Source organism: Olea europaea, chromosome 2, assembly GCF_002742605.1.
Source record: "Olea europaea var. sylvestris chromosome 2, O_europaea_v1, whole genome shotgun sequence".
NCBI lineage: Eukaryota > Viridiplantae > Streptophyta > Magnoliopsida > Lamiales > Oleaceae > Olea > Olea europaea.
Window position 1 is genome coordinate 29,001,398 of NC_036238.1, and position 27,533 is coordinate 29,028,930.

At 33.7% G+C, this 27,533-nt stretch overlaps 1 protein-coding gene and 1 long non-coding RNA gene across 4 annotated transcripts; one reads left to right on the forward strand and one right to left on the reverse strand.

Moving 5' to 3' along the window:
* Nucleotides 1-10,494: 10,494 nt before the first annotated feature.
* LOC111376447 lies at nt 10,495-11,766 on the reverse strand. The gene is made up of 3 exons (XR_002699485.1): nt 10,968-11,766; nt 10,706-10,894; nt 10,495-10,623 (listed from the first exon to the last, which is right to left on the reverse strand). It is a non-coding gene; the product is annotated as an uncharacterized LOC111376447 (long non-coding RNA).
* Nucleotides 11,767-18,539: 6,773 nt separating this feature from the next.
* On the forward strand, nt 18,540-25,835 carry LOC111369924. Of its 3 annotated transcripts, none has more exons than XM_022991672.1 (8): nt 18,540-18,559; nt 20,865-21,197; nt 21,395-21,883; nt 22,450-22,599; nt 23,448-23,585; nt 23,888-23,935; nt 24,035-24,471; nt 24,925-25,835. In XM_022991672.1, exons 1-8 carry the CDS (start codon nt 18,541-18,543, stop codon nt 25,597-25,599), a joined length of 2,289 nt encoding a protein of 762 aa, XP_022847440.1. In that variant the 5' UTR covers nt 18,540; the 3' UTR covers nt 25,600-25,835. The 3 variants fall into 3 exon arrangements, with proteins under 3 accessions (XP_022847440.1, XP_022847433.1, XP_022847426.1); XM_022991665.1 differs by lacking the exon at nt 18,540-18,559 and adding an exon at nt 19,334-20,555; XM_022991658.1 differs by lacking the exon at nt 18,540-18,559 and having other exon boundaries at nt 20,581-21,197.
* The last annotated feature ends 1,698 nt before the right edge of the window (nt 25,836-27,533 follow it).

A 27,533-nucleotide genomic window follows, 5' to 3' on the forward strand; every position in this document is an offset into this window, starting at 1 on the left:
GTTCAAAGAGGCTTCTTGCTCTGTCAAAAGAGCTATATATAAAGAAAATTCTTGAACATTTTAAAATGGAGAATGACAATCACATTGACACTCCTGTATCAAAAGGTGAAACTTTAAGTCTTCGTATGTCTCCTAAAACTCTCGAGGAAAAAGAAGAAATGTCCAGAGCTTCATATTCCTGTGTAGTTGGGAGCTTGATGTATAGTATGATGTGTACTCATCCCGACATTTGTTATGCTGCATGTCTGGTCAGCAGGTATCAATTCAATCCTGGAAGAGAGCATTGGAAAGCTAATAAAAGGATATTGAGATACCTGAAGGGTACTACCAATTACTCCCTGTGCTATTAATGAAATGTTTTGTGCTTAAAATGATACATAGATGCTATTGGGGTGGAGATCTAGATGAGCGCAAATCAACTTCGGGATATATATTCTTGCTTAATAATGACGTTATCTCTTGGAGTAGCAAGAAACAGACATGTATTTCCTTGTCCACAATGGAAGTAGAATTCGTAGCATGTGCTTTAGCAGTACAAGAAGTTGTTTGGATAAGGAGATTCTTACAGCACCTAAGAGTCATTAGTGCTAATGTAGGACGTATATTGATCTACTGTGATAGTCAGGCAGCTATTGAATATACTAAGGATCCCAAGTACCACAGCAGAACCAAACTTATTGATACTAAATATAATTTTGTAAGAGATATCATAGGCAAGAAGGAAGTAAGTTTGCAGTATATTTCTACACACCAAATGGTAGCTGATCCACTTACAAAACCTATTCCTATATATATTTTTATGACTCAAGTTAAATTTTTGGAATTGCATAGAATTTGAATTGTACACTATGTAAACTTTTTTCATATATGTCCATTAATGAACAATGTTTTGAGTTTATATGTTAAGAGTAATCTTTTATTGTGATTTTTAGATTAACATTGCTTATGCACACATAAAATATGTGAAATAGGTTGAGATTAGTTCACTCATATGAACAATCGCCTCAGACACTTTGAGGTGTGCTGAGATGAGACACAGTGATCATATTGTGTACATGATCCAGTCACCTTGATGAGATATCAAAATGAGATACAACAAGTAATTGGTATGGATTTTTTTGCTATCCATTAGACCAGTTTTTATAGTCAGATCGATTTCTTGATTTGAGATTATTTAGAGGAATAAATATGAAGAGAACTCATGTTAAATATCGAGGAATATTTGAACTATGATCTGTACGATGTATTTAATTTTCAAGATTAGACATATGCCCTAAGAAAGGGAGAAAATATCGTGACACGAGTTTCATACCACGTGCGCTTTAACAACCAATGAGAAATGAAAGAATTGATCCCTGTTTCTTCATTGTGTGAGTTTCTGAGGCACATTTGATCTCACTTATATATACCCTTATGACTTTTGACTGTTTCTCAGAATTTTATCTCAGTGTTGCTACTTTAGCATGTTGCCAATACCTATGGTTGATTTGGTTTGATGGGACATGTCTAGGAAAGAAGTTGACTCGAAATGAAGGGATTCAAGTAGGAAAGGAAGACTATTTAACTAAAACCTCAGCTTGTATTCATCGGCCGGATAATTGTGTTGATTATTTGAGTTTTGTGACACAATTGTGATTACAATATAAATGAGAAAGTTGAGTATGTTCTAAAATAAATAGAGGGGTCAGTACTCGAACTAGTGTTACAAAATATGTCTGGTTATAGCGAGAAATATAACTCCTCTTCTAGAACTGCTTTATATTCCTAACAAGTGTATAGTGTTGTGTTTTCTTAAATTAACTTGCTGGTCGCATGATCCATTTACCTGTATGAACTTGGAGATATTGAAATTAATATAATTGATATTATATTAGAATCAGGTCAATCTCATCATGTGCGAGTGAGAGATGTTGGAAGAAAACGGGTCGCCCATGTAGGTTGACCCGACCCAGTTTGCATAGAAATGAATTTTGGAGTGAGGAGTTGAAAATTGAATTTGAAAGCTAACCTTCCTACCACCAATAACTTCCATTATTCATGTTTTTGAAAAAGCAAACAAAGGAAATTCGGGTAAAGGTGAGTGAGAAAAATACACGAGGAAAAAGACTTGATTTGGAAATATTGCATCTTAAAATTGGTTCTTGGATTGTGACTGTCAAATTCCTTCCTTTGTGATCGAGTTTCTGACCAAAAGAGGAGTACTTGGTGAGCAAACAAGTGCTAAGAAGGCAAGTAATTCAACCTCTCTTTTTCTTGTGATTTCAAGGAAGTTTCAATATTACGAACTCGGTTATAAATATGCAATCATGTTTTACAGCTGGAGATGGCCTTACTATTAAAGTGTGCAATTATCCTATTAAATGGTCCTTGATATTGCAATTTGATTTATGATATTAATAATGATGTAGAGCAAAGTGGTAGCTCGCTATAAAAGAATAATACAACCAAGTATTTGTTGATTATGTGAATACCTGAATATTTGGAGACAATAATTCATTTATTCGATATTGAAACTGATAAAGATAATTGACTTTCTAACTAAAAACCTGGTGAAGGTTGAACTAATCAGAAAAGCTAATAGAAGAGGAAAAGCCAAAGACATTTCTTTACTGTAATATGTAAGAAGCCTCATGAATGGTGGGTTAAATTAAATATTGATGGTGCCCTTAAGGATGATCTATAAGCGGCTAGTGGGGGGGTGTGATAAGTAACAACTCAGGTGATTTGTTCTGGGCATTTCAAAAATTTTACGGGGCTTGCTCTATTCTGGAAGTTGAGATAAAAGCTCTTGCCGCGGGCCTTAAAATCTGTTATCAACAAGGATACTCAGGAACTTGGGTAGATGTGGATTCGAAGATTGCTTTCGTGTTAATCCAACAAAGAAATAGAAAAATGGATGTAAAAATTCTCGCATATGGAGGGAAGACAACAGTTGCTGACTAGAGTGCCAGCCGTGACAAAGCTTTTCAAAAGTTAAAAATTGCTTTTGAACCTTTTTGAATTTTTGTCTAAAAATGCTTTATTTAACTATAAGATGTTTTAGAGAAAACTGACCTGTACGAAGTTTTTTTACAAGAAGCATATACTATAAACTGGTCAAACAGGTACTGTAAATGTTGGTTACAAAGGGAAGTGCTTTAAAATGAGGAAGCTAGATGCATTTGAAGGATTGGAGAGAGGGCATATCAGATTTAACAAGCGGGGCTTGATATCGACTAGAATGATAAAACATATTAGAAGATCAAGATCAAGGACGATGATATATGGCCTTTGGTGATATTTATAGTATATATTTGTTAGTTTTATTTGTCCTTATCATTGTATGATTTGACATTGTAAAAAAGCATAAGTTGTCTAGAGTCTTCATCATTCCATTATTCGGTGAAAGATGCAATAGTGGAGGTGAAGTAAGGTGAAGTTTCACTCCTTGTGTACACTTCTTTGCAACAGATATCAGTCATTCAACCTGCTTTGCACATGAAGATGTTTTGGCTATGAAATCATACTCTATATTTTTACTCATGTATGCTTTGATAATGATTATTGTTGATGTCGTATATCTAATCAAACTAGTTAAAGAATATTTGCTCACTTATGTTATCTTGAGTTCGCCTGTGATTTGGTTTGCTTTGAAAACATTTGTGGGCGGAAATGTAGGTTCTCTGTAATTACAACAAATATCTTCGAACTTAGAATCTAATCATTTATATTAAGCTTAAGACTTTATTTAATTTCTATGTTATGCAAACCGACAAGTATTTAATTATTTTAGAATTTATTTCGGTATTATGAGCCTTTAAAAATAAATGAGCCTACAACATGGCTTGTTTTTTATGGTTTAATTGATTTCGAGTGAAATAGGGTTGGATAGTTAACTAATGGTCCTCAAAGTTCTGGTTTAACTATTTTTGTTAAGTGCCAAGCTTGTGAACTTAAGGCAAGGATTTTAATAATAAAATACCTAAGGATATTCCACTCACCAATGATAGGATACCTGATGTATGGCATGATGAAGGGACGTGTAATGATTACAACCGTTCTTTATGTATATCACTGGGGATGTTGCATACTTCAAGGTACGCGGGCTATGCTCATTTAATTTGCGTGTTATTGACACATGATAAGATTTGTCCCTTTGAATTATTTTTAGGCACCTTTTTTTTTTATATTCAATGTCTTTTTTCTCGAAGATTAAGTCAAACCTGACATGATCCAATACCAGTATCTTTCATTAGAAAATATAAATATAACACCTTTGGTAGTTGTTACTAGTATTTATTCTTTAAAAACTTCTATCTTTTTTTCATCCGTAGCTATCACATAGCAGACGATATGGTGATTCTAGCGATTATTATTTGCTCCTTGAAAATCTTTGAATTCTTTTTAGCTACGTATTTTGTGCTTTTGCTTCTTCTCGTATACTATTTTTTCTCTATTCGTTGTTTATTGTAACCCGGTAAACTTTTATCTAAACTTTTTTAGGAAATTGATTCTGTAAAATGTCTTCCCAAAATAGATCCATAAGTGTCAAAGCTATATGTTCTATATTTAGGGATGATGGAGCAGACTTGTCATTGTCGTCCTTTGTAAAAGTATCATTTTTTTTTCTCTATTCGTCGTTTACTGTAACCCGGTAAACTTTTAACTAAAATTTTTTGAGAAATTGATTTTGTAAAATATCTTCCCAAAATAGATCCATAAGTGTCGAAGCTACATGTTCTATATTTAGTGATAATGGAGCAGACTCGTCATTTGTCGTCCTCTTTAAATGTATTATATTTTAACGTTTTTTCTCGAATGGCCATCACAAGAACTAGTACATGTAAATCTACGAACATTTAGGCAAGGGGAAGGAGTGAGCCCAATGAACCTATAGATGAAACGAAAGGTACTACTGGGAGTGGATATGAAGATATTGTTTATGAGGCTTTGAAAGTTGAGATTAGAAAGTTCAATATTCTTGAAGATATCGAGCTAGTATATTCGAAACAATTCCAGGTTGTAGATCATCCATATTTCAATTGTATTTTAATTCACAAGAATTTTATGGATATTCCTTGTCATCATTTTTTTCATGAGGTTTTTAGCTCTTACAACCTTGTTTCTACCCGACTTACTCTGAATGGGGGGCTCATATGGTTGGGTCTTTCCCTTTGTGGAACATTGTAGCGTTAGAAATTATTCTCTGATATTTTTAGGTCGATCTATCACTTAGTAAAGAACAGTAATTAAGAGAGCTAATCCTTAATATGGCATTATTACCTTTCTCTTTGCTCTCCCAAATCCGCCCCACACTTGTAATTACTTTAAATAAGGTGCACAACTAGAAAGAAAGTTTACTCTTCATTCGAGTAGATCCTCGCTCTTACGACAAATACCGTGAGTATGGTGAATTTACTCTTCACTCTCTTTTAATTTTCTTTTGATTTTTATTAATATTTCTCTTTCTATGATGGAAAAAAGACTGCTAGGAGTTCGAGCACTTTTTGCCCTTCTTACTCCTGTGACTCCGATCCTTAATTTGAATCAAAAGTTCACGAAGCAGAGAGATAGCTTCATCTTGTAAAATTCAAATTTTTACAACACAAGGATACAAACTACAATGGATGTGTAAGCTAAAGACAGCTTCTTTTTGTTTTTAAATATTTCTAAACTTTAATCTTTGCTTCATAATGAGGATTTATTTTGATGTGAACCCAACTGGCGAAGCGCCAGTAGAAAAATTTTCATGTGCCAATTTCTTTTAAAGAAGTTTTCTTGCTGTCGACTAGAGGATTAAATGATATATCCTCATAAGGCGCGACGAGATCTAGGTGCACTTCTTTGTAGAAAACTATACCCTCACAAAAACTCTTGGGGTTCTTCTGCTGGTGTTACGACTACCCTTCCTCCTCAAGGGCCTTCCACGGTGGAGTCTAATCCAATGATCCCTTTGTCAATTCGCCCGAAGGATTTTACTTTTGGAAAAAGAAGGTGTTAGGTACTGATAATCATCAGGAATATCATGTCTACGATTGAATTTTTTTTTTGTGATTGAAAATTTATTAAATTCTATGTTATCAACTGTTAGCACAAGGAAAGGAAAAAAAATTCTTAACTTTATAGTCTTAGGGAGTGTTTGAGCCACATTATTTTGGTAATAATGCATTATTGAATAGTGTATTGATGGAAAATGTGTAGTTAAAAAATAAAGAAATTTTTTTTATTTGCGTGTAATATTATTTTATTGAAGAATGTGTGGTTGAAATGATGTTAAATTACTGTTTAAAAATGCATTTTTTTGAAATAATGTGGCTCAAAACAGACCCTTAATTGTTTCTAGAGGTAAGTAACGTAATCAGATGCAAAAATAGTATATATTAACATTGATTGTTTTCAGAGGTTGGATGATGTTGCATGATTTTTTAATGAATGAAGCTTTTTGAAAAATAAATTGTTTTTCTTTAACTTTGTTGTTATATGGTGTTTAAATGAATTATTAGAATGTAATATGTATTTCAAATAGTATTTAAAAAAAAAATTGATAAATTTTAATAGGAATAGATATAGAGTGGGATAGATATATAAAAAGAATTGATAAAAAATTAGCGGCTCCCTTGACTGCCCAACAGGAAACTTAACACTTTCCATTTGCTAATACGGTATTAAAAATTTCATTTATAAAATGGAGAATTGGGAAAGATTCAGTTACAGTATTTTATGTGTTTGTTTTTACATTTTTACGTATACTTAGCCCTTGGCCCCGTTTTATCAAAAACTCATTTTAATTGAATATTATTCAATAAAATAATTCCATACGTAAATCAATTTTTTTAATTTTATTTTTTATTTTTAGCCACACACTCTCCAGATAGCACCATTTCCACCAAAATGCGGGCTCAAATAAGTGCTTATTTAATTCTTATTATTTTTAAAATATATCTTTCTCTCTCTTCTCTTCAACAATATATTTTTGAATAAAATAATATTACACAGAAATCCAAAATTTTTCCTTATTTTTTAATTACACATTCTCCATCAATCTACTGTTCTAAAATACATTCTTTAGAAATAATGGAGCTCAAACAGTAGGACAGAATTTTTTTTAGTATTCAATGAAATGTTTTATTTTTAATGGTACATATATGGTTTTTCCCCATTTATCTTATCTATTAAGCCAAGTTTACCATCACTAACAACAGCGACCCTTTTCTCAATGGCCAAATATCCACCTTCAATTAGACTCATTAGGCCAACCATCCCCAAGAAATTGCTCCATAATCTGTTGCTAAGAACTCGGCACAGCATGGTTAGGTCCAATTAAATCAACATTAAAATGCCCAAGTAACTTAGTTTCACTTAGAGAAGTAACGTATTTTTGTCAAATATTTTTTTTCGTTTATTTACATTTTTATTATTTTAATTATTAATAGCAATTCAACCCAAACTACTATTATCTTGTGAAATTTGAGCTAAATGGCTTCTGTAGATGACCCGTTTAAAGATGACCCACTTATGTAAACATTTTATTATGGCTTTATTTTGTGAGTATTAAAATTAAATTTTTGGTAATTTTTATAAAAGTTGATAAAATGTACAGTTGAAAAGTTGTGAGTCATATAAAATATGTGATTAAAATGAATTGTTGACTTTGACTTAAATTAAAATCTGAATTTTAATTTCTACCAAACATTGGCTATATAAACTTTCCGTGCTATTGTGCAAATTTTCTTATTTCACTCGAACACTTTTAAAATGTATTTTGAAGTGTAGCATAATCCCTTATACTTTGATTATTATTTGCATATCTAAAAGATTTGAGATTTTACCCTTTCAGAAAAAATTAATTTGTCCAAAGTTAGGTAACATGTTTTCCTTCATAATTTGTATTTTTAGTAAATAAATACTTTTACTTTGTCGTGGTTAATTTAGTTAAAAGCACTATTCTAAAAGGCTAGGAGCCGCCAATGTGCAATGCACGGTCGAAACGCCAAATCAAGTGGCTTGGAGCTTTATTTAGCTGTCTACAGCCATCGTTGACCTCTAAGGCACAGTTATGCTCATCTAGGCGGCATAATTATATATTTTATTTAAATTATTATTATTATTTTTATTTTTTTTCCCAATTCTTCTAAATTAAAACTTAAATGTTGATTATTCACTTCGTTGGTTCTAAATTTAAAATAGTCGCTTGAAACCTTGAACAAAAGAAATCTCTCAAAAATTCTTATTTATTCACTATTTAATATTTACAATTGAAACTTATCTTTTTGTTGAAAACTTTGAAAAAATGTATAAATTTATTTTAAATGTTTGGCAGGTATTATTTTTAATTATTAAAGGACTTTCAATTAATTAATTTTTAAAATAATATTAAAATAAAAAAATGTCTTTTTACGCTTATGCCTTGCCTAAGCTCGCCGAGCCCATAGTTTGGCCTCCATGCATCGTCACACATTATACTTTTTAGAACATTGGTTAAAAGAACAAAAAGGAAAAATTAGAAAACATTTCAATTAGGAACTTTTTTTAAAAAAAAATTGTTTTTGGTAAATTTTGTTTGTCGGCACAATGTGCATACATTATTGGCTCCAAGAATAATTGCTTAGGAATACACCAGAGTTCTGTGGACAGCAAAGAAGAATAAAAAAAGAGAGAAGACAAAAAGTAAAAGCCAAAAAAAAGAAAGAGAAAAAGAAAAAGTAATGTACCTTACTTTAGCATAGGGTAATAATATATTATGTATCTATAAAGACAGCTTACCATTTATTTATGGTCATAGCATATTTACGAGCGTCCTTCCACGCGAAAGAAGACGACAAAATAAAAGTCAAGTAAGATGATTTTAATTTACTTTGCATTATTTGCTGAGTTTGTGGTTAGTTCTCAAGTTTCCTTTTCATTTGGAACTCTATTATTCAATTGTTAGTTCAACTAGCATTCTCGATATTATGCTTTGAATGAGCTCGTGAAGTAACCAAAAACGTGTTACCTTTTGTGATCCTTTTAAAATGCTCGGCAATTCAACTTTCGTGTGCAGTTTGAAAACACTATTTATCACCGATGTCAAGAAATTTTTTTTTGATTTAAGTTATCGTAAGTACACGGTTCGTTAATAAGTAGTGAAATGGATTTTGAGTCCAAGTATCTTACTCACAGAAATTGTACTAATTTAAATTTAAATTATCTTCACCTTATTTGAAACGATGAAACTCATAATTTTTCTATACTCAAAATGTAATCACTTAAATTATGTATCAATGCAGAATCTAAACTAATTAAAATCAATGCATGGTTATAATTAAATTAAATACTATTCAATTATGAAGATCAATATTTCTAATTTTCTTAATAATCTCTCTTGAGTAAAATTAAAAATATTCTTACATGTGATCCGACTATATTTTTATGACAGATGCAAATATATAAAAATGCATTAAGGATTTGGGATTTATGAATACTTAATGATCATGTAGAGCCCCTGTTTGATTTTCATTACATTACATTCTATTTTTCTCTCTCCTATTTTCAGCCACACAATCTTCCATAAAATAATATTACACGTAAATCGAAAATTTTTCTTTCTTTTTCAACCACTCCTTTTTTAAAAAACACTATTCTATACATTAAATTTTCCCCGTAATGGGGGCCAAACAGGGGCAGAGTATTGCAATATATTTCTATTCTCCTATCGAACTATACAATAATTGACATTGTGTTTAACTTATTTTCAATCTTTCAAAAGTAAAACAAGTCACAAAACTTATACAATTACTGAGCATATAATTGTAGAGGAAAATAAATACATGTCAGTAATTCAATAATTGAGAACATGTTTTGAATGTCTAAAATAAATAAGGTTAAAAAATTAATGGTTTTTGATATAACTTTGATCGTAATCATAGCACAAAAATAATATGACAGTTCATAATATCGGACTTAAACAAATAAAAGTGAAATGATATCATCAATAAATTGACGGAACGTAATTAATTTTCCAAATTGAGATTGTCGTGTTTTTCCCAATATTTGGCCGAATTTCTCTTGTACGTTTTTCTGTCTTCTGCCTCTCTCAGCACGTGTCTCTCTCATTCTTTTCTTTTTTTTTCTTTTCTATTTTTTTCATTTCCCAATATTTGGGCCTTTTAATTCCCGTTAATTCCAATTTTTTTTCTTTCCCCCCCCATTAGGAGTCTATATGCCAGTGCCATTCTCTTCTCTCTCCAATTCTACCCTTAGCCTTAAAATAAAAAAAAAGGAAGTCCAATAGTGAGTCTAGCCTGTTTAGGTTTTCCAAATATAAATTCTTCCTAAAGTGTCGTTCATGCGATCTCGATGAACTGGCACAATCAGCAACTGATGTGATTGAAAGGGCCCAAGGTCAGCGTGACTGCAATAGTAGTGGGAACCGGAGACCACTCTGTGTAAAGAGCTGTAGCTGGCGAGCTTGACTGCACCAAAGGCGAGGTCGAGGAGGCAAGCTTTCAAAGGACAGCTCAGGGCGGTACCTCTTTAGAGGTTGGACGTCCTTCCCTGTCTTCTCTGAAGCTAAGCTCACCACCGATGGAACCTCTCTCTTGTTCCCTTTAGCAGAAGCAGTTGCTACCTTAGTTGGCTTATATCCCAGCATTTCTGGATTATGAGCTGAAAAACACAAATAAATACAACATTTAGCATTTTTATAAAAAATAACCAGCTCTCCCATAAAAAGTAACTTAATCCTTACTTGAACTAGCTGGGATGGAAGTCAATGTTCCAACCATGGACGGACTTAGGACTCTTGTTTGGATTAAACACACTCGGAAGAGGTTGGAATTCGAGATCACGTACTTACAGGAACTCTGTCTCTTCAGCAAGGCCCTTATCTCCTCAGCTCATCTCTGAGTGTCCTTTTTCAAAGTCGCCTTCCTGTAATCTGCAAAACAAGGCAAAGTTTAATATTACTTCACCAGTTACTTCAACCATAGCATCAAAAGATAGTTACTTACATAAAGAATGGTAGAGTATGGGGACCATCCTCCCTATTCACTTCGACAGGTGAAACTACCACTCTCCTGACACGTAAAAGAATTTCTCCTTCCACTTCTTGATGGAGGAGGGAGTGTCCAGCACTAAGGAATCACCCATCCTCGGCCTAACACTGGTATGCCAACAACCGATTCCATCCTTCTTGAATGTGAAAAGGGAATTAAACTGCGTTGCACTCAGCTCGGGATTTCCTAACCTATTCCACAAGATTAAGGGGATGATTAAAGTTTACCACCTGTTGGGGCATAGCTAAGTGGAAGCTATACCCCAAAAGGATAGGAACTTATGAATGACTCTAGAAATGGGCAGTCTAAGCTCGGTATGTAAAATGGTCGAATTCAGAGAACACATCTCCTTGGGGAAGCGTTAGTGCGGGGTCAGAAGGTTTAGGGATTATCATTATTATCAAGCTCGAAATGTCATACCTAGCTTGCCAGCTCGCTAACAAATCACCTGTTACAATCGACTTATATGAGTTTGCCTCCCACTCCTCAGGGTTATTCCTCTCACTACCCGCGTAGGAGCCGACCTCCTCTCCTCTCGAACCATCACGATCTGATTCCATAATCACAAGGCGCTCTAGATCTACTGGGTTAACTATTGAAATAGGAATAGGGGTTAAGATTTCCTGGCAACTAGACGGAGAACTAGAAATGGGAGGGACCGAGTCTTCTTTCTGGTTTCTCCAAGAATATACCCTAGACTTGTCGGAGCTTATGAAAAGGCTGAAGAGAAAAGAAAATAAGAGAAGTAGCAAAGGAATACCTAGAAAAAGAGCTGGTTTCCCAGAAGTGTACCTTAGACTCGTTGGAGCTCATGAAAAGGCTGAAGAGAAGAAGCAAAGGAATACTTAGGAATTGAGAACGGACGACCTCACTCAGAAGAAAAAAAGACGCACTAAAAAAATTTCTTGCTACTTTGGAGAGAATGATTGCACAGAGTAAATGGTGAAATGAAAGGTAGAAAAGGATTTAAAATGAAGGAAAACCAAAAGACTCCACCTTGACCGTTGGATGAAGAAAATGAGGGAAAATGGACGGATCCGATTCACCCAGTCAAAACTACGTCGTTTTGACAAAACTTTCCAAAGATGCCATGAAAGGTGCTGTGCAGCTCAGCCCCAATAGAAGCATGACACCTGGTATTGCAATAATGACACTTCTAGGAAAAAGTACTAGCTGAGTCTAGAGGTCAGTCGTCCTCTAAAGTAATATTGACTTGTCGGGTATCTGTTGACCACCGACCTACGATCTCACATTTAATGTTCGCAAGACCCATCTCATACATAAACCAGGTCGACTACATAAGTTCAGCTCGGTCCACTATCGCCGTAATCCCAAAAGACATAATAATTGAAGATTCTTCACTCTTCTCCTATCACCCAATCAATCACACACACTTGTTGAAGATGACATCAGCACTATCCAAACCTACCAATTAACCACCTTGGTTCCCTTATCCCTTGCAGGCCATCATCACCTAAAGGAAACATTGACATGATGACGAACCTACCTCACCGACCAATCAAGGTAGAGAGCGGCGACACATTGTTCGAGCTTAGTACAAGTGGCCGATTTGATTGACATGACATAATTTCGGCTAAGGGCCCCTATAAATAGTGGGAAATGGTTCCCTTTTAGGGCAAGCTAAGCCTTCCACACCTACACATTGTACAATTTTACCTTTCATTATCACTACAAAGTGTCATTTTTCTTAAAGTTGGCTCAAAAATAGTCCATAAAATTTTTGACGTCAACAAAGTCCAAACCCAGTTAAATTTTAGTTCCAATCAAAGTGTATGTCAAAATTCATTTTGATAACAATTTTCAATTGGTTCTTGCTATATTAAATTGTAATTTGCACCATTGTCCAACATTATTTTAGAATGTGCATACTGACCTCTAGTCCAATTAATTGCACAATCAATTCATTTTTTAGTTCAATTCAAGCCTTTCAATTTCTAACATGTAAGGCCCGTTTAATTCTCATTTTTCTAAGAATGAGAATGAAAAATATAGCAGTTACGAGACTCACACAAGAGATAGATAGTCAAATATAGTAGCTTGATGTGATGGATAATGGTCATATTTTTCATTTTTGTGGCTAAAGAGTGGGACCAAATGGGGGCATAGAATTCGTATCCAAACTTCCATTCAATGGCCAATTTATCCTTTTTCTCTTTCCCATTGCTTCAAAATGAGCCTGTAACTAAACATAGAAGTAAATTAATCCAAGTTAAGTAAAATTCAATAGTTTCATGACATAAAAACTTAGTATTATGGTCCGAATAAGTGCACAAAAAGCACTTATCAACCTTATGAGGAACTAGCCCATCTAAAATCTTATCATGCTATAAGAAACATGAAATTGCACTATTGGTTCTCAATTAGTGAAAAACGAGCATGTTAGTTATCAACCTCTTTATAACATTTGCACAAAAAGTTTTCAAACATGAAAATCGTTCAAATCTCCTTTAAATTATCATGCAATCTTGGGTAGCTATCCATAAAATTTAACACTTAGAGTGTGTTTGATTGACATGGAAAATATCACCTAAAAAAGAAAATATTTTCCTTGTTTTGAAGAAAATGAAAACCACCTCCACCCAAGAAAAATATTTTCCATGGAGAAAAATAGGAATCAAACACCCCAAGTAGAAATTTGGATGAAAAACTGAAATTTTTCATGAAAAATAAATGTAATCAAACACACAAGAACAATGTGGTGGCGCCAAACTTTCCTTTAATTTAATGAACTTTGTATTCGACACAATCTCCTCACATACAGGTCGGTGTCATTGTTTGCAGGTTCGGTAAAGTACATTGATTATGAGCCCTTGTACAAGGCAATTGAAGAAGGGAAGTGGCATTCTATAGTAGATTTCATTCGATGAAATCCAGAGGCCATTAGGGTAAGAGTTTGTTTTGGACACAAACACACAACTCTATACATTGCAACTTTGTTTTGGACAGACTGAAGTTACATAAAATCTTGAAAGCCTTGTCCCGTGCTGAGATGTGTGGTGCGACAAAACTAGCCAAGAAAATGATATATAAGAACAAAAATTTATTTAAAATAGCAAAGTAGATTATAAAAATGGGCAACTTCATATGATTATGGCTGCATTGCATGGAAAAAAGGACATGGTTCGTTATTTATACAGCGTGATGTCGAAAGATGAGCTGAGTCCTGAAAAGAGTGAAAATGGAGTCACACTGCCTTATTAATGCTGAAATTTATGGTATGTGGACGTATAATTTGTGGAGTCTAATCATATTGTGTAAAATCTATCAATTACAGATAAATATAATGTTCACACACATGTAGAATAATTTGTAGACAATCATTTTGTTTCACGTTAGTGAAGACTCAGTTCTCACACTGAGCGTGAAAATCTCTATTTGAATACAATTTATAATATGGTTAATAAATTTGTTAAAGTCAAATATTATTTTCGAACAAACATTTATAATTACTATTTATTATAATAAAAAAATTTAGTAGATCCCGCTAGTATTCCACTTTACAAATTGATTTATAAATTTGTCAAATGGAGGCTATATATTTTCTGATTTTATTTTAGTAAAGTTGCAGTCTCAATTGAGATTATGGCTCAATCCCCATGACATGATACCTAATTCTGGCTGTTTGCTTACTGTAGATATTGCTTCTATGCTATTGAAAAGTATCCAAAGTCGTGTGTTACCCCAGATCATGTTGACAATTTCCCTCTCTGAATATTGGCTCAGAAACCTTCTGCATTTCCCAGTGGGACTAAACTGGCATTTTGGGAAAGACGGATCTATTATAGTAAGTACAAAAATGCTCTCCTAGTCATTTCATTCACAAACAATGTACCATGAGAACACATCTAGATAAATTTTAGTTTCTTTTTCATGCTGTCTCATACAACATTACCAACTTGCTATAAATGTACATGTTGAACGTGATCATTTTGAAAAGTAATCCATGTCTGTACTTTTTACACAAGGTGTAAGAGTACATTTACCTTGGGACAGTCATGACATAGAGCATGTAGAAATGCAAACCTCTACTATTATTGTTTGTGAATCAAGCGATGAAGATATAATGGAAACGATGGAACATGGATTTGGTATAAATTAGGCCATGACGACTCCTGGACCATCCCTCTATCAACTCCGCCAGTCCATCCTGGACCGAAGTCTCTTTTTAAAGACATGTGGACCCATGGGCCTTCAAAGTTGAGCCCAGCCAACTGTAGATGTGGGCTGATCATGCCATGGCCTGTGATGGGACTGGCTGTGCTTTCATGCGTTAGCTGGCTCTAAGCTTTGATAACCCAGTTTAACACCTCTAAGTAAATTCATGTCGGGCAGCTCTAGAGTTGGTGCACAAATTCGGTTGGGAGATATTACAATTCCTTGTTATGTATAATCTTCCTACATATATAATTTCCCACTACGCATTTTAATTATATATAATTTCTGTTTTGATTAGGTCAGAGACGTTTAATATGGTGGAAAAAATAGCACTTAACACTATTGAGGAAGAAAAAAAATCTTATCAGTCATTCTTAGCAGTAATATTGAATATGGTGTCCCAAATGTGCTCTTAGTTCAGTTTTGTTTCTGTCATTAAAATGTTAGTGTGTCCATGGTGTTTTTTTCCATATAAATTCAACTGGGTGAAATGTTTTCCTTTTAGCCGCATGTCATTGATGAATTCTATTTCTCCAGTATTGTATTAGACCATATGTGCCTGTTCTGCTGGAATAAATCAAATTTGACCCTCACATTTTCTAGAATAATTCCATTATTTGAGGAATAATCTTGAATTTTTAGCATGTATAAATAGAACCACATGATGTAATATTTTTTAATGCAAAATAAGTAGTGAATTTCAGTTTATATATCTCTGTGTATTCAAACTGACATTAGAGCTTTGAAAAAAGAAAAAAAACTTATAGACATTTAATGGAAAAAAAACTATGTACACCAAGCATAACGTGTCCAATAATCTGGTTTCCCCTATGCCTCATTTTAATGGAAAAAATTTGATAATTACTTCATTTATCAACCATATAGACATTTATTCATCCACAAATAAATCCAACTATTCAAATAAATGCATAGAACAACCCTCGAAAACACTCAACTATAAAATCATGCAATAAATCAAGAATTAGAATTTCAGAAAATAAACAATTCTAGACCTATACTCTGATATCTCTTTTTGGGGTTAGGGAACACCCCAAAAAAAAAAAACACCTATTTATTGCATTTCTAACTAATCACCACAGACGTGTCTAGAAGTTACGACTATTTCAAGCAATTAATTTGTTTATCTTCTTGCTTGATGTTGATTGATTCGCAAACTTCCAAACTAGATCCCATCCAATAATTGTTCTTTCCTTGATCTACAAGCTTCATACCCACTTAGGTAATGGAAATTGTATTTTATTCAAATTATAATGGAAACTTGATAACCAAGTTATATTCATAACAAAATTCATTTTAGGAGTTGGCCACACCCAAATTTTAACTTGTCAAGATCGTGTGAAATTTTAACCTTCAATTAGACTCATTGGGCCAACTATCCCCCAATAAAAAGAGGAAAAAATTCATATGTCAGATGTATTATTTACACCATTTCAAAACCTAGGTTGAAAATTCAAAATTCAGGTATGAATTTAATTAATTATAATATTTATTAAATAAATATAATAAAGTCACAGTTTAACAATTATTGGTCACAAATTTATTTATTCGCCACATATCATCAAATTAATTGGTCACAAAATTTTTCGAGGTCACAGATCAAAAATTTTCAGGTTACAGATTATTTTTTAGTCACATATCATCAAAATTTAAGGTCACAGATTATTTTTCAGTCACAGATTATCAAATTTTAAGGTTACGGACCAAATTTTAAGGTCATGGACCATCACCAACAAAAAAAAAAACACCGGCAATCAACCCCAACCACCCCACCTTGATCCCGATCCACCACTACCTCTATCAAATCTCCAACCACCAACCACCACCTCGATCGTCGCCAAAAACGACCAAGACCGTCACCACCAATCACACAACACCCCAACCCACAACCTCACCAACATAACCACGTCTCCTAACACAACCACTGTTAGAAACTTCAAACAATACACCATCGGTACCTCCCAACCTCAACATCACCACCTAAATCATGACACCGCCAACACCACTGTACTCACGGTGCCCTACAAACCAGATTCGAAGCCACCAACCCACTACACCACATTTGAACCACTGCAAATTGATCAACACACCACTACACACTAGCATGCCACCACCACTGCATCCTCACCCACCATCATCGCAACCAGCTACACCACTATCTCACAGCATCGATTTGAGACTGAATGTCGCTGCAACGACTAAGATCTGAGCGCGAGCACAGTTTGCTGCAACAGCGCTCATATCCAAGCATCGCCACAACATATCGTCAGGTAAATATGGTAGACTGACTGGAGATTGATGGAACCGACGATGAATGATACACAACGGGGATGAAGATGAATCGAAATGGGTAGAGAGAAAATAAATGAGTACAGGTGAAGAGGGCTGCGAGAGAGAGAGAAAGACGAGGATATGAATTTGTTTAGAGTTTCTTTGGGTGGGGTGGGTATAAATATATAATACCTGATTTCTAATTAAAAAAACTTTCAACTTGATTTTTGCATTGTCATTTTTAAATACCTGGATTTTTGTAATTTCCACATAAAAAGATCCATATTCTGCTGCTTAGCACTTGGGCCACCACTACTAGGCCCAATTAAAGTAGGCCAAACTACTATTATCTTGTGAAATTTAAGCTAAATGGCTGATGTAGACTATGATAGACTGTGGGCCGTAGAAGCATCTAACCAATTTAAAGATGACCCACTTATGTAATTTTCTCTAAATAAAATGTTTCCTATCTATGAAAAAACATTTTATTTGAGTAAATTACACAAGCTCTCTAGGCTGCTCTGTTGTATAAATTTTCCTATTTAACTAGAACACCTCACAAAATATATTAAAAGGTGTAGCATAATCCATTATATTTTGAATATTATTTGTGTATTTAAAAGATTACCAATCAGAAAACAATATCCCGAAGTTAGGATAAATGTTTTCCTCCTAAATTGGTATTTTATTTTTATTTTAGTAAATAAATACTTTTACTTTGTCATGGTGAATTTAACTAAAAGGAAAAAAAATGAAAAAACTGAAAACATTTCAATTAGGAACGAATTTTTTTCTTTTTCCTTTTTTTTGGGTAAATTTTGTTTGTCTGCACAATGTGAGGCACATTGTTGGCCCTCCAAGAAGTTGAGAATAATTTCTTTGGAATACACCAGTTTTGTGGACAACAAAGAAGGTTAAAAAAAGGAAAGAAGACAAAAAGTAAAAGTAAATAAAAAAATGTACCTTACTTAAGCATAAAGTAATTCTATATTATGCATCTATAAAGACTGATTGCCCTTCTTGATGATCATAGCATACTTACAAGTGTTATCCCAGAGAGAAGATGACAAAATTAAAGTCAAGTCAGATGATTTTAATTTACTTTGCATGATTTGTTGTGTTTATAGTCCCCCCCCCCCTCAAGTTTCCTTTTCATCTTGAGCTCCATTATTGAATTGCTAGTACAATTAACATTCTCGATATTGTGCTTTGAATAAACTCGTGAAGTAATCAAGAATATATTACTTTTTGTGGTCCCTTTACAATGTCGGGCACTTCAACTTTCTCGAACAATTTGAAAGCACTGTTTGTCACCTAACTTATAGCACTGTTTCATTTAGTCATCAATTCTTTTTTAAGTTTACCACTGAACTTTCATTTTGATTGACAAGTAGATAGAAGGCATAATCTAGCAGGTCTGGGAATTGTGTCGGAGAAGCTAACTGAGGATAACTTTAAAAGAAGTTGAGAATAAATTCTTTTTGAATAAACTAGTTCTGTGGACAACATTGAGTGAAGTACATTGTTCGCCCTCAAAAAGTTAAGAATAATTACTTCGGAATACACCAGTTCTGTGGACAGCAAATAAGAATAATACACTAGTTCTATGGACAACATTGAGTGAAGCACATTGTTAGCCCTCCAAGAAGTTAAGAATAAATTCTTTGAAATACACCAGTTCTATGGACATCAAAGAAGAATAATACACCAGTTCTGTGGACAACAATGTGAAGCACATTGTTGGCCCTCCAAGAAGTTAAGAATAATTTCCTTGGAATACACCAGTTCTATGGACAGCAAAGAAGAAAAATACTCCAGTTCTGTGGACAACAATGGGAAGCACATTGTTGGCCCTTCAAGAAGTTGAGAGTAATTTCTGTTGGAATACACCAGTTCTGCGGACAGCAACGAAGAGTAAAGAAAAGGAAAGAAGATAAAAACTAAAAGTAAATAAATAAAAAATGTACCTTACTTAAGCATAGAGTAATTCTATATTATGCATCTATAAAGATTGATTGCCCTTCTTGATGATCATAGCATACTTACAAGTGTTATCCCAGTGAGAGAAGATGACAAAATTAAAATCAAGTAAGATGATTTTAATTTACTTTGCATGATTTGGTGTGTTTATAGTGTTTTTTTTCTCAATTTTCCTTTTCATCTTGAGCCCTATTATTGAATTTCTAGTTCATTTAACATTCTCGATATTGTGATTTGAATAAAACTCATGAAGTAATCAAGAATATATTACCTTTTGCGGTCCATTTACAATGCCGGGCACTTCAACTTTCTCGAACAATTTGAAAGCAGTGCTTGTCACCCAACTTACATCACTATTTCATTTAGTCATCAATTCTTTTTTAAGTTTATCACTGAACTTTCATTTTGATTGGCGAACAGATAGAAGGAAAAATCTAGCGGGTCTGGGAATTGTGTCGGAGAAGCTAACTGAGGATAACTTTATAAGAAGTTGAGAATAATTTCTTTTGGAATACACTAGTTCTGTGGACAACAATGTGAAGCACATTGTTGGCCTTTCGAGAAGCTGAGAATAATTTCTTTTGGAATACAACAGTTCTGTGGACAGCAAAGAAGAATAATACACCAGTTCACTGGACAACATTGAGTGAAGAACATTGTTGGCCCTCCAAAAAGTTAAGAATAATTTCTTTGGAAAACAACAGTTCCGTGGACAGAAAAGAAGAATAATACACCAGTTCTGTTGACAACAACGTGAAGCACATTGTTGGCCCTCCAAGAAGTTAAGAATAATTTTTTGGAATATACCAATTTTTTGGATAGTAAAGAAGAATAATACATCAGCTCTGTGGACAACAATGTGAAGCACATTGTGGGCCTCCCAAGAAGTTGAGAGTAATTTCTTTTGGAATACACCTGGATAGCAAAGAAGAATAAAGAAAAGGAGAAAAGACAAAAAGTATAAGTAAATAAATAAAAAATGTACCTTACTTAAGCATAGAGTGAATTACGTCTATAAAGACTGATTGCCCTTCTTGATGATCATATCATACCTACAAGTGTTATCCTAGTGAGAGAAGATGACAAAATTAAAGTCAAGTAAGATGATTTTAGTTTACTTTGCATGATTTGGTGTGTTTATAGTTTTTTCCCTCAAGTTTCCTTTTCATCTCAAGCTCTATTATTGAATTTCTAGTTCAATTAACATTCTCAATATTGTGCTTTGAATAAACTCGTAAAGTAATCAAGAATATATTACTTTTTGTGGGCCCTTTACAATGCCGAGCACTTCAACTTTCTCGAACAATTTGAAAGCACTGTTTGTCACCCAACTTACAACACTGTTTCATTTAGTCATCAATTCTTTTTTAAGTTTATCACTGAACTTTCATTTTGATTGGCGAACAGATAGAAGGCATAATCTAGCAGGTTTGGGAATTGTGTCAGAGAAGCTAACTGAGGATAACTTTATAAGTTGGAAAAATTGCTTGACAAATTATTTGGTTGGGAATGGGCTTTGGGGTGTTGTCTCTGCTCAGGAGATTGAACCAGATAAGACAAATAAACAAGAGCATGAAAAATGGAAGAAACAGAATGCTTTGGCTTTGCATGCAATTCAACTTTCATGTGGACAAGCAATATATTCGAAGTTTAAAAATGTCGACATTAATGCTAACTACGTATGGACTCAGTTAGCAGAACAAGGAGATCATGACAAAGAAAGTCGAGTCGAAGATAATGGTAATTTCTCAATCTTTGTGATGAACTAGGCCGTCTAAAATTTTATTGTGTTATAAGAAATGTGAAATTGCACTATAGGTTCTCAATCATTAAAAATGAGCAAAGAACAATGTGGTGGTGCCAATCTTCTCTCTTATTTAGTGAAATCTGCATTTGACACAACTCCATCACATTTAGGCTGACTTCATTGTTTGCAGGGTTGAGCGAGTACCTTGAATACGGGCCCTTATACGAGGCAATTGAAAAAGGTAATTGGCATGATATAGAAGGTTTCTTTCAAGAAAAGAAACTGCCATTTACTGAAAGTGTTTCATCACACAAAGAGACAGCTCTACACATGGCAACTTTATCTGGACAGACTGAAATTGCGAAAAAACTTGTAAAATTGATGGGCCCAAAAGAGTTAGAACAGAAAAATGAACATGGAGCTACAACCTTATCTTTTGCTGCAATCTGTGGTGCGACAGAACTGGCTAAGGAAATGGTAAGCAAGAACGAAGAATTAGTTACAATAGAAACTGCAGGACAAGAATATGGGCAACTTCCTGTGATGGTGGTTGCATTGTATAGACAGAAGGGCATGGTTCATTATTTATACAATAAGACGCCAAAAGATGTGCTGAGTCCTGAAAAGGGTGCAAATGGAGTCACACTACTTAATTACCTTATTAGTGCTGATATTTATGGTAAGTGAATGCATAATGTGGAGTCTAATCATGCTCTATGAGGATAAAGCCCCTTGGGATATTGCCATGGAATTGTACCACGGGTGAGATGGCATATTAAGATTGGTAATGTTAAAATAATTTTTTGTCTAACTGCCAATCAGAGTTTGCTTAGTGTGAATTTAAAATTCCATGGCAATGTAGCATGATCGGCTCTCTGTTAATTTCGTCAATTGTAGATAAACGTAATAGTAATGCGTATACATAGGATTTTCAATTTTGTTGATGGTAGTTTTGTTTCACAACGTGCTTCTCCAATTGAGCATGAAACACTGAAAATTTCTGTTTGGATACAACTTATAATATGCTTAATAAACCTAGTTAAAGTCAAGCATTAATTTGAATCATTACTTTCAAAAATTTAGTGGGTCCCAGTACTATTCCTCTTTATAAATTGATTTATAAGTTTGTCAAATGGAGGCTATATGTTTTTTGATTTTGTTTTAGTAAAAGTTGCTATCACAATTGAGATTTGGGCTTAATTCTCTAGAGATGTATACCTAATTTTGGCTATTTTGTTACTGTAGATGTTGCTTTGTTGCTATTGGAAAAGTATCCACAGTTGGGTGTTATCCCAGATGTTAATGATAATTATGCTCTCAAATTATTGGCTCAAAGGCCTTCTGCATTTCCTAGTGGGACTGAACTTTCATTTTGGGAAAAATTGATCTATTACTGTAAGTATGTAATTGGTCACGTGTTAATTTCATTCACAAACAATGTATCATAAGGGTACATTTAGATAAAGTTTAGGGGCTGTTTGATAGCCCTTTTTTTCTAGGGAAAATGGAAAACTACTTCTAACTTCCACGTTTGGCCTGTTTGATTGACAAAACTTTTCAAGGAATTCATTTTACACCTTTGGCCGCCACGTCAACATTTTCCATCTTTTTCTTGAATTCGAATTCTCACCACATTGGTGAGAATTCGTTTTTTGGGTTACTGTAGCGATTTTTTAATTTTTTTCATTTATTATTATTATTATTATTATTATTATTATTATTATTATTATTATTATTATTATTATTATTATTTTCTTTTACAATGGAAACAAATTCTAAGAATTATTATAAAACAATTTATCCCTTTAATTGACAAAATTCATGTAAAACAAAGCCAAACGAGCACCAAAAAATAGATGATTTTCTTATTATTTATATTTTTTTATTTTTTTGCGATGGAAACAAATTTCATCCCCAATACCAATAAATTCTATCCCTTTAATTGACAATTTTCGTGTTAAACAAAGTAAGATGAACATCAAAAAATACTTTTATTTTAACATTTTTCATGTGGAAAATTATATCAATCAAACACAATAATTTACAATTTCTAGGAAAACAATTTCTAGGCAATTCAATTTCCTGAAATTTGTTTTCTTTCCATCCAAATTCCATCTTTGCAATCGAACAGATCCTTAGTTTCTTATTCGTACTGTCTACTACAATATACAAATGTGCCATAAACTCACTTATTGAATATGATCGTTTTGAAAAGTATTCCTTGTCTGAACTTTTTACACAAGGTGTAAGAGTACATGAAGAGCTTGTAGAAATGCAAACATCAAGTACTAGTCATGATTACAACATTCAAATTCCTGAATCAAACGACGAAGATTTGGCAGGAATGATGGCACATGGTGGCCTAACTATAACTACTCAAGGTACATCAGATTATGTCACACTCCTCCCCTTTTTTCAGGTTTTCTTCACACATCCTAAATTTAGTTTAGAGGTATAAATTAGGCGAGTATGACTCTTGAACCTTCACTAGCTCGGATCAGCCAGTGCATCCTATGCCTAAGCCTTTTTAAATTTATTTTGAACATGTGGACCCATGTGTTAACGGTACATTTGGGCTGACTGCACCATGTCCTAGTCCGACTGTGCTTTCATGTGTCAAGTGGCCCTAGGCTTTGATAACCCACTACATTTTGACACCTCTAAATAAATTCTTGTTGTGCAGCTCTAGAGTTGGTACGCAAACTGGGTTGGGTGATATTGCGGTCCATTGGTATGTATTATCTTCCTATATATATAGTTTCTGCTACACGTGTACTGAAAATCAATTACACATGAAACGTTATTTAATATTATTTTTATTAATTTTCAGTTCCAGGGATCCGTTACATATACCGAAGGAAGTCAGTCCATGTCCAAGTTAGGAAATTCCTGAGGATTGTGTTTAAAAAAATGTTACAATTGAGCAAACCAGAGCTCGAAAAAATGGACTTGGATAAAATAATAAATGATGCCATAAAGAATGGAATTTTTGAATTGATAGATGAAATGATTAAATGTGCACCAGAAATTATATGGAGAAAAGATAAAAAAGGGAGAACAATTTTTTCGAACGCAATTATATCGCGTCAAGAGAAGATTTTTGGCCTCATATTTACTTTAGGAAAAGAGAAGTGTTTAATGGGAATGAGGTATGATATTTTTGGCAACAATTATTTACATCTTGCTGCAAAATTGTCTCCTCCTTCTCGACTTGATATTGTAACTGGAGCAGCACTACAAATGCAAAGGGAACTGCAATGGTTTAAGGTAAAGTACTTTGCTCGGTTACGTGAGTGTGTGTGTGTGAATGCATGTGTATGTATACTGTTATGATTGTTATTCGAGCCATTTCTTCTGCAAACTTAAGCTGATGAAAGATATCATAAATTTATTTATTTGAATTTTATATTAAATGTGTTCCCTCTCTATAACACCTGCACAGTTCTCATAAATAGGTGACAATTATCGAAGACATAATTCACATAAATAAATTTGTCTTTTTTCTCTGAAAGTTTAAACTTTAGATGAGATAATTCAATATGATATTATTGTGAAAATAATTAAAGGCATAATTCAAGTCTTGTCAGCATCTATTTATGAAAAATTGTGCACTGATTTCGTCCCTAAAATTCACAATATTTTGTTTACTCTAATGCTACACATTCATCTAACTTATCTGAAATTGAATCGTCATTCTATGTTATTTCTTCCAATATGCAGGAAGTTGGGAGCATGGTACAACCCAAACTCAAAGAGGAACTAAACAGCCACAACAAAACACCGAAAGTTTTATTCACTGAAGAGCACGAGAGGTTAGCCAAAAAAGCCGAGGACTGGATGAAAAATACAGCAGGGTCAAGCATGATAGTGGCAACTCTAATTGCTGCTGTAATGTTCACAACAGCTTTCACAGTACCAGGTGGTAATAAAAATGACACGGGAATGCCAACAATGCTGGAAACTCAAAGGATTCCCTTCTTGATTTTCATGATTTCGAATGCCCTGTCGATGTTCAGTTCAAGTACATCACTGTTGATTTTCTTGGGAATTCTTACAGCGCGTTATGCAGAAGATGATTTTCTCAAGTCCTTACCGACAAAATTAATATCAGGACTGACGAGTTTGTTCCTTTCGATTGTTACCATGATGGCATCCTTTGGTTCTGCATTGTATTTGATTCTTCATGAGAATTTGTCTTGGGTCACCGTTCCTATCATCGTCCTTACAACGATTCCAATAGTTCTTTTCTCTATCTTGCAGTTTCCTCTCTTGATTGAGATGACCCAACGTACTTATGGAGCCGGGATATTTGATGAATATACGAAGAAATCCCGTTTTGCCAAGTTCAGAGCATGTTTGATAAGGAGGAATCCATTGAGGAAGAAAAGACATTAAAAATTTTATAGGTCTTACTATAGAGTACTTTGAATAAGGTGTCTCAAATGTGTTGTTAGCTCATTTTGGTTTCTGTCATTTTAAGTAATGATGTATCCATGGTGTTTTTTCTTATGAATAATTCATGTATCGGATCTAATTGAGTGTCTCGTAGAACTTCGTTGTTTGAAGAGTCATCTTGAATTCTTAGTATGTACAAATAGAAGCACATGTAGCAATATTTTGTAATGCAAATACGAAGTGAATTTCAGATTATATATCTCCAAATTATCTTGCCTTCAAACTGTAATTAAAGCCTTGAAAAAGAAAAAAAATAACGTCCATCAATCTTGTTTCTCTTGTGCCTCATTTTAATGGAAAAAAATTGAATAATATTTCATTCATCAACCATCCATAAATTTATTTATCCATAAATAAATCCAATCATTCAAATAAACGCATAAAACAACCCTAGGAATTGCTCAACTATAAAATCATGCAATAAATCAAGAATTAGAATTACAACACATGATTCTAGACCTATACTCTATTGCCACTTTTTGAAAACTGGTCCGTTAGGATTAGGAAAAAAATAATTCAACATAAGATTAATAGACCAGATCTTTACTAGATTACTATGTGTTGCATTTCTAATTAATTGTCACATTAGTGTTTGGATGTTACACCTATTCCGAGCAATTAATTTCTTTATCTTCTGTCTTGAGGTTGATTGATTTGCAAGCTTTCAAATTAGATCCCATCGAATAATTACTCCTTCCTTGATCTACAAACTTCTAACACTGAGATCTTATCTCCGATCTTCTCCACAACCTGGTTGCACCTGATTTATGGGACCAATTATCAAATTCCTAATCCTCAAGAACTCACAAGAAAATATTATGATATCAAGAACTCTCTCAAGTAATGGAATTTGTATTGAATATGTACGTTCTTTCACGGTCCATTAGATTTATTTATGTAGAACTAAATAGTCTTGTTCATTTATCCAACACGATTGGGATTCAAATTACAAAGGAACCACGTTATATAAACAATAAAATTCCTTTTAGGACTTGTACAATCCCGAATTTTTACTCATCAAGATCGTGTTCGCTTTTGATCAATGGCTGACTTTAGTAAAGTTCGACTTATTCAACTATGCAACCTGTCAATTCAATTATTACCATAATTAAATCAAAATTTTTATCTGAAGCTATCAAAGGCACCTAATTGGACCTATATAATTCAAGCTTCAGATTGTTTGGGCCCATTAACTCGGAAGAAGGATCAGAAAATAGAGAAAATTTGCGAAATTTCGAGTTCTTGCAGTTCCCTCTCTTGATTGAGATGACATATCGGACTTATGGATTCGGGATATTCAATAAACCTAAGAAGAAATCCTATTTTGCTAAGTTCCGAGCATGTTTGGCTTGGTGGAATAAATAGTGTTTGCCACTATCGAGGAAGAAAATAAATTAAAGTCTTATCGATCATACTATATAGTACTATTGAATATGGTGTCCCAAATGTGCTCTTAGTTTATTTTGGTTTCCGTTGTCGTAATTGTTGATGTATCCATGGTGTTCTTTCATATGAATTCCACTAGCTGAAATATTTTCCTTTTATCCACATGCTATTGATGAACTCTATTTCACCATTGTTGTGGCATTAAATTAGACCATTTGTGCCTATTCTGTTTGAATAAACTAGATTTGAACCTCACATATTCAATAATGATTCATGTATTGGATCTAGTCAGTGTCTCATAAAATTCCATAGTTTGAGGAGTCATCTTGAATTCTTAGTATGGATAAATAGACCCCTATGTTGCAGTGTTTTTTAAGGCAAATAATAATCTTGTAGTCCTCGTGATTCATTTTAATGGAAAATTTTGATTATTATTTCATTCATCAACCATACATACATTCATCCATCCATGAATAAATCCAATCATT

Bases quoted from the DNA above. Each gene is read 5' to 3' on its own strand.
- LOC111369924 (XM_022991658.1), top strand. From the start codon at position 20,735: ATGCCGAGCACTTCAACTTTCTCGAACAATTTGAAAGCACTGTTTGTC. The intron at 22,600-23,447 runs GTAAGTATGTAA...TTTTTACACAAG, and splicing joins GGAAAAATTGATCTATTACT to GTGTAAGAGTACATGAAGAG. The intron at 23,936-24,034 runs GTATGTATTATC...ATTAATTTTCAG, and splicing joins GGTGATATTGCGGTCCATTG to TTCCAGGGATCCGTTACATA.